We start from the raw sequence: 18,160 nt of genomic DNA, 5'->3' as shown, positions 1-18,160 counted from the left end.
AATGATCTGGTTTTGGCTTCAGGGAGTTACTGATCTCATAGCAGACAGCGTATTAGTGTTCTGGTCTGTAGATTCTGTTGACCATTTTGTGTGCCTATGTAGTAACGGTAAGTGGAGCTGATTAAAATCAAGTGTACTCTTTGTAGACTCTGATTTTTCTGTTGTTTCAAGTTCTTGCATTTTATTAAATAAGAATTTTGCTCTGCTTAAGTGTGGAGTATTTCATCACAGTAAATTATTGAAAGCTTGATGTAAAGATTGCACTGATTCATAGGATAATAACTTAATGGAGAAAGTTTTGTATGTGCTGCAAATATGGCTTATTTAGGGAACAATTGCAGTGGTTCTCTTCCTCTTTTGTCCTGTTCCCATACTGCAGGAACAGCTCAGCTGTTTGCGAAGCAGAAGCTGAACATTCACAATTTACAAACTGCGTTTTGAAATTAGTAACTGTTTAACTTTGTCTTCGTCTTCTAGGCTATAAGTTGTGGAGTGCAGTGCCACAAATAATTTCATGCAGTGATTCCTGTGTGTTGTGGTTTAACCCGGTCGGCAGCTAAGCACCACACAGCCGTTCGCTCACCCTCAGCCCTCCCTCTCCGGGATGGGGGAGAGAAACGGGAAAGTGAAGCCTGTGGGTTGAGAGAAAGACAGTTAATTAAGACAGGAAAATAATACTAATACTAATAATGTGTACGAAACAAATGATGCACAATGCAATTGCTCACCACCCGCTGACTGATGCCCAGCCTATCCCCGAGCAGCCGGCCCCCCCATCCCGGCTAGCCACCCCTATATATTGTTTAGCATGACACCAGATGGTATGGAATACCCCTTTGGCCAGTTTGGGTCAGCTGTCCTGGGTCTGTCCCCTCCCAGCTCCTGCTGTACCCCTAGCCTGCTCGCTGGCAGGACAGAGCGAGAAGCTGAGAAGTCCTTGGCTTGGTGTAAGCACTGCTCTGCAACAGTTAAAACATCAGCATGTTATCAGCGCTCTTCTCATCCTAATCCAAAACATAGCATCCTACCAGCTACTAGGAGGAAAATTAACTCTGTCCTAACTGAAACCAGGACGCTGTGGAAGGTGTGTGTGTGTGTGTGTGTGTACGTATGCAGGGTAAAACCTACTCCAGATGAGCCAAAGAAAAAGGTTTTCCTTCTTCTGAATTAAAGTCTAGGCTTACTTGCAGTGCTTTGAAATAGCCATTCAAATAAAAAAATAATAATTTGGAAGGCCGAAACATCCTGGATTCCTGAGGAAGATGCAGATTGAGAATGGAAATATTTATTGTTTCTGATGAAAACACACAATATTGATCCACTTTTCCTGTTGTTAAGTGTAGTAGTTCTTTTTAAAAAGAGCAAATTCATTCATTCATTTATATATATATATATAAATATATATATAATTTGTAAATTTACAAACCATAAGTATATATGTAATCAACGAGCTATATTGTTAACTTTTATTTTATGTTACAGGGAACAAACTCACTCTGGAAACTAGACCAACCAAGGAAGGAATAGATGTAAGACAAGAGTTATTGAAGTTCCATTCTACTTATTATTCATCAAATTTAATGGCCATTTGTGTCTTAGGAAGAGGTGAGAGCTCAGAGTTTTTCTGTTAATTTGTTAAGAATTTAAATATATTTATGTTCATAGAGAAGAAAACAAAGTGTATGCAAGTCTGAAAATCTATAAAGGGGAAAAAAGCAAAGCTTGTACAGGCTGACCAAACATTGTTTTTTTTAGTGAAATCTCCAGAGCAACTTGCAGTGTATAAACTTAAAAGTTTATAAGATTACAATACAAAAACTAAGCTGAAAGTTTTAAATCCATTATCAAGTCCTCAGTTGCACTCATTCTGTGTTTCTTATGAAGACTGACACCTCTGTTTTCAGATGTTGAGGGCTTTTGATACTGTTTTCATATTTGAGACTTGCACATGCTTCCACTACAAAAACTAATGTATTATCAAAGGATAAACGTAATGTAACACTGAGATAAAAAGCCTTTACTTCAGTTTACTCCTGAAGTAACGTAACAGACGTTCCAATTGCTTAAAACCTTCCAGAATCAAGATTGTATAATGGTTTGCCAAAACCTTAATGACAATGTGTTGAAAACTGCTTCTTGAAAGCATGCTGATAAGTGTTTTACAATAGTGCTCAGATGGTGAGTATGAATAGAATACCATTTACTAGCAAAGCAGAAAGCTTTCTTTACAGCCCCCTGTTTACAGGGCACTGCGTTTGAAGCACATTGACAAAGCATACCTATATCATTTTAATCATAGCGTATAAGTGATTTTTTTTCTTGTAGGTTCTAAGATGGGCAAACATCATGAGGCTTATAGTTCTTAACCAAATCCAACTTTAGTGTGTATATTCATTGTCAAATCAGTACCAGGCTCCCTAATTCCTCTCAAGTTTTATTATTACAGCTCATCTGCTTTAATATCACATATTGATAAGAATACCATGAATTTTTTTTGTTGTTGCAGGCTGCACAGTAAAATGTATTAGAATTTTTTTAAAGGAGTAGGATCAGGTATGTTATTAGTAGGTATTTATGTAATACAACAAGGGCTAGATATATTTTATGTGTGAGAATGCCTTGCTTGTTCTCCTAATAGCAGTGAAAACTTTATGCAATTAAGCACTGTGATATTAATGAAGACAGCCTGTAAATATTTGTAAATATTTTTTATTTATGTTTGAAAGAGGAGTTTCCCTCTACTCTTTTCTTCTGCATATTCTACCTGAGGAAAAAAAAAAAAACAAAAACTTCTGTTCTAGAGAGCTTTCTGAGCTTAGAAAGCATATATACAACTTTTTTTGTCATTGAGGAAGCAAGGCTGTTGACTAAAGAGGCATTTATTTTCTTTAGAGTATTGATATATTAATTGAAGGTAAGTAGGTATTGATCAGAATTGATAATTTAATTAAAATTCTCTTCCTCAGCCTGTCCAGGAAGACTGGACAGGCAGTTTTCAGGGCAGACAAAATCTGCATTTCAGATACCAATAAAATGCAGAAAATAGTCTTACTTTCAAACATTTTTTAAGTGTGTGTATGTGTATATACAGATATATATATATATTCATGTGTGTGTATATATATGCATGTGTATATATACATAAATTTTGTGTACATGCATATGCATGTATAAAATTATCCCTGTAAAAATCTTGAATTTAGGTGTTATGGCTAGTGGTTTTTGCAGTTAATTTCTTCAGTATGAATTACCCCTGTATGGATTGATAGTCAGAAAAAAGTAAGAGCCTATGAAATACCGGTGTTTGGGACTCTTCCTTTCAATTTTGTAAAATAAATAAATAAAATTTTAAAAGTCACTTTTTTGTTACTTGTTTGAAGCAGGCTTATTGTCAGTCTGTGTGTATACAAGAGGCTATGCAACTACACTTTTTCATCATAATTAAGTAGCTGTCACTGTAAGTGTGAAGTGTCATTTGGGAAAAAGTTGCATCTTCCTTTGCATCTTACTTTCCCTGGAAAGAGACATAGCATAGCTTAGCATTTCTCACTCTGTTGTTTGTTCAAGCAGCAGTTACTTGTGCAAGAGCTTTTTTTTTTCCTGAGACCTTGCCCCTAGCATCAGAATTGAAAGTTGGTAAGTTCCAGGTACTTCCTGATTTATTTTTTTGTTATAACAGGGTAGCTCCACACATAAAAAGCAAGATGCAGAAAACAAACATTGCTAATATAATTCCTTAAATTCTCTGCTAAAAGACCTTGGTAGCAGTACTGCTACATAACATAAAAACATTGCACACTGTAAGTCCCCTGTGATCTCCTTTTGTGCGTTCTGAAATAAGCTTTGTGCAGCCTCGTAATTGTCTGATTTTCCCACCACTTATGTACAAGTAAAATGAATATACAATATACATATGTGGAAAGTGGTGAGAGAGTCAGAATATCTCTGGTAATTACCATTAAATATTCAAAACAAAAAATTTGCTGAAAACGAATCATGAAATTCAATTAAAAATATCTTAAGATTTTAAAAAAAAATCACCCAGCAAAAACAAAATCTAATGAAAATCAAAATTCACTGAATGATCATGGAACAACTTCAGTACAGCAGTTCCCATGTAGACTCTTAAATTCTTACTTTTTCAGTAAGAATCACCCTGGCAACTGGAAATTAGTCCTAAAGAAAACCTTCACAGAAGTTGTGAAACTTAAATGAATGTGTTCTTTGCTGCCTGTATTGGGGTGGCTTTTTTGTTTAGCTTCACAGAGACTTGAATAGGAAAACTTGATTTCCGAATGTAACTGAATTGTGTATTTATTGATTTATAAGAACGCTATTCAGGTAACCAGAAATATAATTGTGAAGCTGTTTGTTGCTTAAAGAGGAAAATTTTGCTTTGTGTTTAGAATTATTATTCTCACAATGTAATTTTGACATAATTGGGATTGAAGATTTGCCAGAAAGGTGGCAGTAATGCATTGTGTGCCTTTCTTTAACTAAGAAACAAACTTTGGAGGGGGAAAATAAATTTCAAAGTAGTTCTTTGAAAATAATAGTTTATTGCCTTCAGTGGTTGAATTAAACAGGGTAACGGGTTGATAGACGGCAGCTCGTTTTCATTTTAGCGTAGAAAAATGCAAACTTGAGCCTCAAATGACTTTCTAATGAAGTAAGCCCGTAACTTTCTGCAGTTATTTTAGTGTTACAGGCTAGGGTTAAGCCTGAAAAGGCATTAACAATACCTATTAAATGTAATGCCCAATACTATCTCATACTGGACTATCTTTATCCATCTTTAGGCTGGACATCAGGAAGAGGTTCTTCACCGAGAGGGTGGTTGCACACTGGAACAGGCTCCCTGGTGAAGTAGTCACTGCACCAAGCCTGTCTGAATTTAAGAAGCGATTGGACTGTGCACTTAGTCACACGGTCTAAACTTTTGGGTAGACCTGTGCAGTGCCAGGACTTGGACTTGATGATCCTTATGGGTCCCTTTCAACTTGGGATCTTCTATGATTCTATGATACTGTAGATGCAGTCTTCAATGCTTTTTTTCTGATGAATAATGAATCAGAAAATAAGAATCTTTAACAGAATTAGGTGCAGTTCATAAAATGTTAGTGTACGGTGAGCCATCTTGGCTTGTGCTGTGTTTTTTCCTCTGCAGCACTCTGTAAGGAGTAACTCGTAGGAGCAAATTTGTGTTGGACAAGAAAGATTCCTCTTTCTAAATCTAACTGGGATTGTTTTGAGGAACAAGGCAACCACTTTTTGAAATCTTTCAAGGATTGACGTTGTACTTTGAGACATTCCAGAAACCCCAAATTTTCCTTGAAAGATGTGTGCTAAAAAATCTGAAGGGTGAATCTCTTATCTTATTCTTACTGTGAGAAGTGCTCCAAAGCGCGTGTTTTAGTGGATGGCTAGTTTGAAGGCAGTATTTCATCTGTATAGACGCATTCAGGTGAATTCATGCACAACATCAAGTACTTTCTGCAAATGGTCTTCCTATCATATTTGGAGAGTATTAGTCAAGGCCTGCAACTAGAATGGATGTAAAGTGCAAATGCTTAAACAGGTCACAGATGTGTGTATGAAATTATGAGGCACTGAGCACAGATGATGCTGGCTCTCAGTGTGTGAAATAGTGGAGGTTAGCTGAGATCAAAGAACATCTTTTGACAAATATGCTTTTCCTCTGGAAAATTAGCAGCTGTAATTCCATCTCCCTTAGGCTTTTTGTGGAATGTTTGTTTTTGTAATGTTCAACATCTGACATGTCTCTTTTTCAGTTCCACCTTAGATTCATCGGTACACTTTAAGGATGTTTTTTTCCTGTTAACAGGATTTATTTTAATCATGGTTGAAGACTGCATTTAATAACCATGATGCTTATAGCATGTTATTGTTAAAAACCTTAGCGTTATATATATATATATATATGTATCCTTTTTGAAAATAATAATCATTGTATCATTAAAACTACTTTTCTGTATAATCCACATCTTTTCCAGAGAATATCCAAAATCTAAATTAGCTAGAAATTTCAGATGATGATTATTCTTTTTCTAATGTTTCTTTATTGTAGAATCTTTGGATGAGCTAACTTCCTTAGTGGTGAAGTTATTTTCAGAAGTAGAGAATAAAAATGTCCCTATACCAGAGTTTCCTGAACATCCTTTCCAAGAAGAACATCTCCGGGTAGGTATAGAGATGTGTCTTCTGTCAGTAATGTATACCTTAAGTGATAGTTTTTATATTACAGTAATACATTGTGCACTTCACTACTTTTGTGTCAGTGTTCTCATTTTTCCACCTGCCTGAATGTTGTAGTTTGTACAGCTTATAATAAAGTTTGTATGTTTGGTTGTTCCTTTAAGCAACTGTGAGATAATTAGTTCTATGTGTAAGCATCATGAATGCCTCAAGTGTTCCCCTAATTTTCATATACCTTTCAATCAGATTTTGTTGTTATGTAATAAAATGTGTATGCATAAAGGGGATGTGATACGTGCTCCTGAAATGTATAAGTGAGATTGTGTGAGTGTCTGCTTGCTTATGGATCTCCTTTTTTGTTTTCATCTTCAGCAACTTTACAAAGTGGTACCTATTAAGGACATCAGAAATCTTTATGTCACATTTCCTATACCAGACCTTCAAAAGTACTATAAATCAAATCCTGGCCATTACCTTGGTCATCTGATTGGGCATGAAGGCCCAGGGAGTCTTTTATCAGAGCTTAAAGCCAAAGGTAAGTCCTTTGAAAATAAAGAATGAAAAATTAGTTAATTACACAACTCTTGAAAACTTAAATGTTTAATTTATAATTTATCTCTGTATGTTAAATTTGAAGTTCCCAGCAATATGAGTAATTTGAGTTGTAAATCATTCCCCAGTTTATTCTTGTTTCTGTGGTGGGTACAAATGAGTAACTGACAAACACCCTAACCATTGATGCTAATATTTTTTTGTGCTCCTCTTCGTCCACCCCTGTTTAGAGAGACATACAGTTTTGCTGTACTGATCTTGTCTCTGTTCTGTCACTGAGTTGGATTACTGTCAGCTCTCTAGATGTCTGGAAGAGTACCAGAGTGTACCTTTCACTGTTGTTCATTATATTACTGTGTTCCAAATAGAAATAAATTACCTGGTGACCTAGTGATACTGAGTTTGTTGTAGCACCATGAACACAAAATCAGATAGGTCAGATGTTTATCTTGCCCTGGTGCTATAGATGCTAAGGAAGAGAAGGGGAACATGTAATGTTGTTAAAATGTCCAAAAAAGGAAGGGGGGCGGGGGACTAATGTTGCTAAAGCATACAAAGAAAGTATTATAAACCTTTACAGGTTTGTTTATGCAAAATATTTTCTCTTTGATTTTATAGGATGGGTATATACTCTTGTTGGAGGACAGAAGGAAGGTGCTAGAGGTTTCATGTTTTTCATCATTAATGTGGATTTGACAGAGGAAGGACTTTGTAAGTGAAGCATTGTTTCTGCATTCCATGTTAGTCCTGATCTTGATGGACTTTTGTTTGTATCCAAAGAGACTAATTGTCCTAATAACTTGACAGACTGTATATTTTAATTAATTTGTTATTGTGGTTTTGGATCCCAGTATGTTAACACATTTCATCTAACACAAGAAATGAATTTATTTGAGGTAGTATTGAAGTATTTCATTAAAAGAGTGTTTTAAAGTAAACTACTTCAGAAGAAAATCTGTTAATCTGTGTGCCACTTATTCATACTATTTAGAACTGAGTTAAATTATACTGAAAATCAATATCTTACTGTATGACATGTTCAAAGCAGTTCTCAGAATTAGCTGGGGACCTAAACACTTTTATTTCACGTCTATGAATAATTGTATTAACTTTTTCAGTGGGATTGTATATGTACTTAAATACCTTGATGTATCAGAATGTAATTCAAAATACAAAGTTTCATATTTGTTTTCATCAGAATTATTTCTTTCTGTAGAATCGAGTTATTAAGCAAGCATTTTTTTTCTTTCCAGTGCATGTTGAAGATATTATTTTGCACATGTTTCAATATATTCAAAAACTACGTACAGAAGGACCTCAAGAATGGGTTTTCCAAGAGTGCAAGGTACAGTGATTGGTACATGAAATATGCAGTAGTAGTATTTTTACAAATTTCTGGATTATAACTAGGACTGTTTTCCTTGGCTGTGGACATAGTCTTTAATAATTGTATGGTAACTGAGTTTCTTAACTTTAAAGGTGTGTTTTCTGTGATGTGATTCAAATAACGAGTACCTTGAGAATATGTCTTAATGTAAATGTGAAATGCTCTTACAGAGCCATGAGTTGACATTGTGTTACAGCATTATGGAGGTACAGGAAGAAGTTTCTTACCCTGTCCATAAGGATTTGACACTGGAACATTACTGTTTTTATTAAAGTTGAGGTGTTTTCAAATTATCAGGAAATTCAAATACGTGGAATAATAGAATCATTCAGGTCAGAAAAGGCCTCCAACAACTCCAGTTCCCTTAGCCACTCCTCAAAAGACTTGTTTTCTAGACCCTTCACTAGCTTCGTTGCCCTTCTTTTGACATGAATGTGAGTTATGGGACAGATCTCTTATGATGAATGTGACTTACAAGACAGTAATTTTTGTTCAGCACAGAGCTTTTTGGTAATAAGGTGTTAATAATAACACTTCGTGTTGTGAGACGGTCACATGTTGCTCATGAGTTTCGTGCAACTTGAATATTACTGAAACCTCTTGTGTTAGGTATTTGTCTCAGATTGAACGCTACTATAAAATGGATATAACAAAACTAGCCATTAATTATTCTTAAAACAGTTTTTGATATATGCTTTTCAACCCTTCTTGAATTGTTTCCTAGGATCTAAATGCTGTGGCATTCAGATTTAAAGATAAAGAACGACCACGAGGTTATACATCAAAGCTTGGAGGAATGTTGCATGTAAGTGATATTTTCTTTTATTTTGTGTTTTGGATAATATGTTAATCATTTAGCAGTATGTTTAACCATACACCGAATAAATATGGGTATTTGCACAGTTCCTTTGCACTTCTTGAACTTAGGAAGTTATTATCATGTTGCATAGCTCTTACTATTGGTGGTCGGTAAGTTACATTTCCTTCACGCTACTGTTTTTTAATTCTACGCTTGATAGAACTGATTTTATAGTAACTGGAGTTGGCTATTTGATTTGTTTCAGTATTTCTTAATACACATGTACCATGTAATACTGTGCCCAGCTGAAAGCTAAATGTTTTCTACTGAAATAACATTCTATCATAAATCCAAGTACTATGTTACTAAATGCTTCACTAATTAAGGATATTGAAACGCTAACATTTCTGCTTACTGCAGTAAGATAGCAGATCAGAAATGGTTGAATCTTCTAATGTGGATTACATGTTGGTAGTGAAAGTATCATCATGTAGCTTATACGTGGTCTTCTTAAAAAATCCAGTTCCCTCATTTTGCACTGAAGGAAGATTTTGTCTGTTCTCTTTTTGTTTAGTGGCACTCGTGCAACATCTGTAAATTTCAGGCACTCCCTATTGCACAGCTAATTGTTTTGTTAGATTTTTTTTGCTTGTTTCTTTGCAGGAATTCCTATACATGCTCCTACAACTTTGATTTGTAAAGTCTAAAATAAGTCTTTTATTTCAGAATTGTCTTTTCTGTTTACTAAAAGCATTAGACAACTGACAATATTTAAATGAGTATTTAATGGAGCTCCTGTTTTGGTTGCTATTTCTTGTTTTTGCTCTATCAAATGCATAAAATTTCTTTGAGAACTGTACTGTCTGTCTTCTAAAGCAGTCTTTCAGTAGTCTGTATTTGTTGGATCAGTCCTGATTACAATTACTGGCTCCAAAAATCATATCAGGAAGTTGTCAACAGGGTATCAATTCAGGACAGTGTTTTTCCTTTGATGCTCTTTGCAGTATAAATGGTAATTTTAATTCTGCCATTAGTTGCTTAAACACGAATAGAAAAATAACTGTTCTGGTTCTCTTTGCTTTCATCTGAGTCATACTAAGTTTATGCTCTGAAGCATCTTCAAGCTGGAACTATTGTTTGATGATTTCTTATGCTTATGAGTACAGAATGTTTTTAATAATTGGAGGAGAACCTATGTGTAAATTAGCACAAGCAAATGTAATGTCATAAGCTGTTACATATTTGTCAAAAGGATTAAAAAAAACCCAAAACCTTCTATTCAACAGAAATTCCAATGTAAAGCACGTTTGTGCTGGTGTAAGGAGTCACCACTAAAGTCTCGCTGTCAAATTACATTTGTTATTTGTCATGTGTAGGCTTGATGTTTTCCAGACACTTGTTCCCTAGTTTGCTATGCCCTTTTTGTTTTGTTCTGTTTTCTTAATTGTATCATTTTTAAACTTTCATTTTAATTTGATTGTTGTATGTAGATAAATTTAGGTCATACCATAGTGTAACTAAAATAAAACAGATTTTCAAAAAAGTAATCACAGAATGGTTGAAGTTAGAAAGGACTTCTGGGGGGTCAGTCTTGTTCAACCCCCTGCTCAAGCAAAACAAAAACAACGTGAAAAAAGTGGTAAATTTTGTTATGCTTAATTCCGGTTGGTGAGCAGAGTATGGCTTGTATTTTGTATAGGTAATAATGCCATAGACTTCTGGTCACTAAATCTGTATTACCTTGGTCATTTCAGATTAGAAGTAGGTAGGTTTCTTTAAATCTCCACTTGAAATTGTGTGGTCTTTTATGCAGAATTCAGTTAAATGAGCATTCTTTTGTCTACCACAAATGATTTGTACAAGACCTTTCCAATCTTGTTCTTGTCTGATATATTTGACAGCATTAACATTTGAATGCTTTGTGACACAGGTTTGGTTTATTGTACTTGTGTTTTTTTTCTGTCACTCCTCTTTCCTCACCTCACTCCTTCTCTTTTCCAAAATGCATAGTATCAGTTACTCTGTGTTCTGGAAGTCGTTCCACTGTAGTTTCATGTATAATGTATATAATTCAGAAAGCCCTCTTAAGATAATTCCGGTCAAAAAAGCTGTCTAGCTGTATGGTAAAAATGCTAGTGATGCTTGGTGCCTCTTGTTTAGGCTACCTCATATTTTTTTACTGTAGAAGGTTTTGAAAGTTTTCCTGTCTTCCCCACTAATCACTTTCAGAGGAGTGAAAGTTTTTTTTTTTTCTTATGTACCTTGTCTCAGAGTTTCATTATATATTAATTTTTTTCAGTTGTATAGTAACTTGCTCACTGACACTTAGGCATGTAAATAATTCAGCTACTCTATAGTCAAATGTACATAACTAGATAAAAAAAAAGGCAGTATATTCTATGCATTTGAAATGAAATCTGATTCGATATTTAAAAAAAAATTGTCTGCATTTCTAGAAATGGGACTTAACTTCTGTTGTCTTACAGTTTGATGAAATATATGGTTTGGGTCCCTTACTAGTGAAAGTGCACAAAAAATAAGGGAAAGCTATAAGTCATTTCAAGGTAAAACTGTAGGGAAGGTCAGAGCTGCCTCCAAAGTAAGGCAGCGGAAGCATCTCTTTTGGGAGGCAAGAAGTTGATTGCCTAGGCTCCACTGATACTTCGTCCAGTAAGTTCTTATTATCGGTGTACTTGTTATTGGAAGTTCTTGTTGTTGGTAATAGCAGCAAAAATGTGTAGTTGAATCAATTTTGTGAAATCCCTCAAAGAACTGTCTTTCCTATGTTGAATCCTAGCACATCTGTCTGCTGCTTCTTCCCAAAACATGCTGTTTGCGCACAGAAGATTTGGTAGAAAATCTTAGAGACTTTCACTTTAAGCCTAAACAAAAAATGTTAGAATAAAAATTGTGTAAATTGGCGTTATGCTTTTAGATAATTGAAAGACACTTTACATTAAATTAGTGTTTAAAAAAACGAATTATTAGGGAATCCTAAAAAAAACTTTTTCACTTGTTTTGTTATGTTTTGATTTTCCCAAATGCACTCTAATGATTACTTGGTATTCTGCCTTCAAAGAAATCCTGCAGGGGTCAGCATTTGCCATGTTATTTTTACTTTAGTTCAGAACAGTATTTAAAGATTGTTGACTTTTTATATTGAAGCATGCAATATTTCAAAAGAAAAGTATAGTAATGTGCAGTATATAAACGTACCTGGTATAGGAAACAATATTATCTGCATAATTAGAGTGCTACTCTGTCTTGTTCAGTTTTGAGAGACTTAAAGCGATCTATGCACTTCTAATCTGAAAGTATGAAGTTGGTACAGATTTAGTGACCAGAAATCTCCACTTTCATTTCTTTTGCAAAACCATTTTTTTCATGCTTAGTTTTTGTTTAATTCATCTACATGTGTCTGGGCTTTGTCTTTTAGTATTATCCTATAGAAGAAGTATTGGCTGCTGAGTATTTGCTTGAAGAATTCAGGCCTGATTTAATAGAGATGGTACTGGATAAATTGAGACCAGAAAACATTCGGTAAGTTGAATTACAGTAACTTGTATTTTAACCCAAATATTATAAGAAAGCAGATGAACTAATGGAAACACAAATTCTTAGGTGGTTCTTGTAGCTCCAAAGTAAATGCCACTGTAAAAGAGAGAGTAGTTCTGCATTAACGAGATTTCTTTCTGCTCCCCATTGAAAAGAAGTGTATGCAAGTTTTCCTGTTTAGACAGAAATACCCTCTCAATCTTTCCTGTGTGGGATGTCTTCCTCAGACTGAAATTGTTTTTAGGAAAATGAGTACTCAAATAGCTCAACTGCAACAGCTCAACATAAATTCTTGTGGCATTTTTAATGGAATGCTATGATACTCATAATTTTGAGCTAGGTCTGGAAATTAAGAGGAAAGTTTTTATCTGCTGTCTATATGTTCCCAATGAAAAGCTACCAGACTTAATGCAAATTAGCAGACCCACTTAAAAAAATAATAACAAAAATCAGCTTAAGTGGATAGAAATAGCTGCATCTGTAGCTGCTAAAATCATAGAATCATAGAATGGTTTTGGTTGGAAGGGACCCTAAAAATCATCTAGTTCTACCGCCCTGCCGTGGGCAGGGATACCTTCAACTAGATTTGGTTGCTCAAAGCTCCATCCAGCCTGGCCTTGAACACTTCCAGGGATCAGGCATCCACAATGTCCTGGTATACTTAGTTTACCAAGTCTTGCTATTTTTCCCCTACTTTCTGCAGATGTATATTTATTTATTTATTTTCACATTTTTCCCCATACAACTTCTCTTTAAGTTCCTAAAGAATAGAAATGTTCTGGAATTACATAAGAGGCCAGTACTATGTATTACTTTGCCTGACCTACCATGTAGTTGGAAGGTGTGTAATGAATTTATGAGGTGCCATACAATGCAAAGAATTACAAAAAAAAAAAAAAAGTTTTAAAATAAGCATATAAAATTTATGTGTAGTTTATGTGGGTTTCTTTATGCCTCAGCTTGCTTTCTATGAAAATAGTGTCTTCTGGGATATTTTAAAATATGAAATTAGTCACTGTAACACTGAGTGCTGTGGAAATGACATTTTAGTAATTCTGCTCATTTAGAAAAGGAGGTGACTATTGGAAAGAGAATTCAGCTCATGCATTGAGGAGAAAAAAAGACAATATCAAATAACTGTTGCTCAGTTGTTTGTTGTGTAATATTTAAATTTGTGTGTATATGTTTATGATTTAATACAATCTAATTACTAGAAAGGGAGAGAGAAAATTAAGGTTGCATGGTCAACAATTAAACTAGCACTTCAGAGCCTGAATTTTCTTTTTTGCAGTTTAGCAGTTCTAATACAGCTTTTGTGTATGTTGTAACAAATTGCAATATTAAATTTAAGTTGTGTAGAGATACTAAAATGTATGGAAACAGAAACAAGGTGTTGATTATGATTCTGTATATCAGTCTTAGTGTATTTGAACATCTGTTTGTCGGAGTGTTTTAGAAGCCAGGTATATGTTACCAAGATACTGATTTTTTTGCTCTCTTTCTGAAATATTCTGTATACACTTTTTGGACAGTGTTGTATACAGAAGGACAATGAGCAAGCATTCACATATTTTTAGAGCATATATATTTCAACCTTCTGTGATCAGTGTGAATAACTTAAAATTTTGGGCATGAATCTTCACTGTATTTGTTTGTATGACAAAATTTCTTTCGTGCGTTCATTTAGTTTACGCTGCGTTTTACTTTATTTTCAAAAAAACCGGTGTATTTCAAATAATTATTGGATAAAGTAGGATAAAATTGGATTATGATCTGTATTTGCAAATGTCATGGAGTTCTGCTGTTTCAAGGCGTATATCGGTAACGATAAAATAACTGGAGCTGTCTATGTCAGTGACAGTAGTTGCCATAGTAATTAATGCCCTTTAAAGAAGGGCCTGTGTCTTTGTATGTGGGTGTGCATCTATGTGTAATGTGTGTGGGATACTGAACTGAAGCTGGAATACTTGGAGACATCGTATTTGGAATGAGAAAAACTTTAAAGAAAATTTTCCTGTTTTCATGTTTACTGCCTAAGCTCTTGAAAATTAGATACAAAAGCTTACTTGTAATATAAAGATGTATTTTAGTAATTAACAGGGAGAATACATAAATACTGCTCTTAAAGCTTATCCAGAAATTGCACACAAATTTGAACTTCTGACGGGTTTTAGAATTGTTCATGAGTAAATTTTTTTTTCCTCCACCTTGCATACATTTTGTCTTGCAGTGGTTTAGCTTTTCTTGACTTGACATACTGCTTTTTATAATAGACTTATTTGTTATTTGCTTTTCCTAATCTTATTGGAATTCACCTGCACCAAGAGCTTTTCTTGGCATATTTATATTGGGGTAGCTGTATTCACAGTTGAGACTACTGTTAAGCGTCTTTAAAGAAAAAAAAAAAGCTTAACTTTTTGACCATGTTATTTTCTTAACAAATTGTGTTTTTAAAAAGTATGGAAAAATATCCATACTCACAGATGGTAGCAAGTATCCATATGCTCTTCTATTTGATTGAGCCATAACAGGAAATTTTTATATTCTCCTCCTGCCCCCGCACGCTATTTGTTGCATTTATTAGCTTAATTTCCCCAAGAGAGAAACCTCTTTAAGATATAAGCATCATTTTTACTTGTTCAAACTGCATCGGGTTTTGCCAGCCATCTGTGAAGATAAGGCATTTGTCGCAATTTTAGCTGAAAAATATAATTTTCCTGTTATTTCCAATACATCTTTTTCCTCATCATCTGCAGTATAAATGCTCTTATTAAAATTTAAGAAGTTAGTGACTCATTAGATTAAGCAACTAAAGAATGTTTTTTACTGGATCTTAAATGGATCCTTTTCCTTTCTTTTCTATATCTGAAGTGCCGCATTAGTAGAATCCTAGATGGAAAATTTCTAAGGGCCTGAATTTCACAGATAGTGAACAAACAGTTATTTAGTGTAGTCGTTGATGCTCATCCCTGATGATAAACATGTTACAGATGTAGTATGTTTACATTTTTTTTTCTTGCATTGTATTTGTTGAAACATTTTGAAAATCACAATTTGTTCATGTATTTCCCATCACAAGCCATTGCTTTTTGTAGGAATGTTGAACGTAACTGAGAACTACACCCATTTGTATGTACAAGAATGTACATATAGAAGTAAATTGCATTTATATATATATATTTTTTTTTTCATGAATGGCTCAGAATTCTACTTTGCTTGTTTAGTTTAAGTGTGTTATAGGAAGGCCATAATGCCTATTTTGCATTTCCAGTGCATTTCAATGCTGTCTTAAACCATGTGGATGCTCATAGTTCCGAAGAGTACAGCACAGGAGTGAAAAGGAATAATTGAGAGCTTTAAAGATGCATCATGATGTGTTTAAATAACTGCATAGCACTGTGTTACGTGTGGTACTGCTTTTTCCCTTTCCCTATTTTGTCCTGCTGTTCATTGCTGTAGGTGCTTGGTTTTGGTTGTGAGTTGCAGGCAGATGAAATACCTTTTGGTTTGTTTCATATGGTTGTAGGCATTTGTTTGAGAGAGCTCAAAATGTAACTAACTACTCCAGTGGTGACTGGGGGTATAGGAAAGGCAGGAGGATCCCATGAAACAGAACTTGTTACAAAGCTAATTTCCACAATTCAATTTTCTGTATGTTGAGCGAATAGAATAATTCTTAACTCTTTAATTCTTCTGTGTTCCTACAGGAAATGTATGGGTGCCCATATTGTCATTACATTCCCTTCTCCAGGGTACCGATTCTCAAGCAGTAGAATAAAACATTTGTGTGTTACGGCACACCTTTGTCTTGCTGCTCAGTCCACATGATTATTGGAATTCTATCAGGATAATCTCTTAGTTTAAGAGATTATCTTTTTTGTTGTTTGTGTTTTAGGATGGGAAGAAAGACCTGGTAGGTTGCTCTGAAATTCTAATAGAATTTGTTTTTTTACAGTCTCTTAGCAACTTCATCTGTACACGGTAGAGCTTTTGCTCACCAGCTGTCCGAGTTAAAATGCAAAACATAGATTATTCCTATGGCTCATTTTTATGAAAACAACAATCTCTGTAATAGATTTCACCTTATTGACTGAGCTAGTGTCTGCTGTTTTGCAAGAACAAATGTTCTCTAGGACTGAAGTGCTTAGCTCTTTGCTGGGTATTTATTTAGTATTATATTGTTTCTTTTGTGTAAAAAACAAACAACAAACAATACAATAGATGCAACATGCAAACAGACATGAAACTATTTTATACGAAGTCACAATAAAAATGTTAACGGTTTCTATTGCCATTTACAATGACAGATGAAATATCTCTCAGAGATGAACATTCTCATTCTGGTTTAGACATTTCGTAACTTTTGCAGAGAGGCATGGGCTATTGTGTATTTGTATGTGTGTACATGCTCATGCTAATCATGTGGTTACTCAGAGGAAATCATCTGCATTCCTGAAACATGAGGTTTGATTACCCTGTTCAGTGTGTCTGATTTAAAATATTGTCTCAAAATTAGACTCTCGTACAAGTTCTGCTTCCATTTTTGAATTTATTGCTAGAGAATGTCTTTACAATTCCATGTGGCTCTTAGATATATTTCTCATTTAAATGCATCTACTGCTAGCTATTTGTCGTGACCTTTTAACCCACTGTTGTCCTGCTGTTTGAAATGCAAGGCTGAGGTTAAATTACAGTAATTTGAAAATTCTGGTAATAGGGGAATCTTGAACTTAATACAGCAGAATCCTGTTTTCTTCAATGTTCTTGGATCATTTAGTTATTTACACGTATACATTAGATGAAAAAGGAGGGATGAGGAGATAGACATTCACAATATTAATATTCTGTGTATTTAATCTTTTCAGTATATTGCAAAATTCACCCTAAGGGTATTCTCCAGTAGTGTATTTGTAAAGTAAAATTCTATATTTTGAGGCACATCCATATGCCTGTTTTGATTCCTGCCCCTATTTGTTGTACACATTACAACTATACAACAGAATATTCTTAGCCTGAAGATATTGTGCTATAAAAGAACACTTGCGTTGTTTTGTTGCTTTATGTGCATTTTACCCATCTGCACAAGATTTGACAAAGTTTGTTTCTGTTCTATCCAGCATCTAGCGATCATTAAATGTATGTAAGAGATAATTCTGCTACCTTTTTGAACAATTTCAGAATTCTTATAAATTCTTTGTTTGTTTTACTTTTTTTTACTTTTTTACATTTACTTTTAAAGTTAGCTCCTTATTTCTATTGAATACTATTTCATGTTGTTGACTGTTAAAAAAAATTCAAGGTATTTTCTTGATACCTGTTATGAAGACTACTGAATAAATACCTATTAGTCTGTAGTTTTCTTTATTCTGGATTTCTCCTCTTGGGTGGATTCTCTGGGTTTCTAACTGAGTGCAATTCTCTAGTATTGACTATAGAATATATTAATGCTCCTGCTTTTCTTATCCTCAAAAATGAATAAATAAACAAAAAGGTGTAAATCTGAAATGGGAATGATACAAAATGAAGAAACATGAATCAGGTTATGAACGGGAAAAGTGCGATTGCAATAATGTAATCTAAAACCCTAGGTCTGGAATAACATTTCTATAGTCAGTATTTTCACTTCTCTGAATTTTGATATAGGTGGTATG

The 18,160-nt window shown here is 34.4% G+C and overlaps 1 protein-coding gene across 5 annotated transcripts in view; it reads left to right on the top strand.

Moving 5' to 3' along the window:
* Positions 1-18,160, top strand: part of IDE (insulin degrading enzyme) — a 62,772-nt gene that overhangs the window by 15,620 nt on the left and 28,992 nt on the right. For all 5 annotated transcript variants that reach the window (XM_048069213.2, XM_048069212.2, XM_048069211.2 and 2 more), the window contains exons 5-11: positions 1,483-1,605; positions 6,089-6,201; positions 6,589-6,751; positions 7,387-7,479; positions 8,022-8,113; positions 8,880-8,960; positions 12,391-12,494. In XM_048069213.2, the coding sequence (XP_047925170.1) occupies positions 1,483-1,605; positions 6,089-6,201; positions 6,589-6,751; positions 7,387-7,479; positions 8,022-8,113; positions 8,880-8,960; positions 12,391-12,494 (769 nt within the window). The remainder of the gene's footprint in view (positions 1-1,482; positions 1,606-6,088; positions 6,202-6,588; positions 6,752-7,386; positions 7,480-8,021; positions 8,114-8,879; positions 8,961-12,390; positions 12,495-18,160) is intronic.

The sequence above is a fragment of the Anser cygnoides genome, chromosome 7 (genome assembly GCF_040182565.1).
Source record: "Anser cygnoides isolate HZ-2024a breed goose chromosome 7, Taihu_goose_T2T_genome, whole genome shotgun sequence".
Classification (NCBI taxonomy): Eukaryota; Metazoa; Chordata; class Aves; order Anseriformes; family Anatidae; genus Anser; species Anser cygnoides.
The sequence above is the reverse complement of the archived record's forward strand: the minus strand, read 5'-3'. Positions and strand labels throughout refer to the sequence as shown.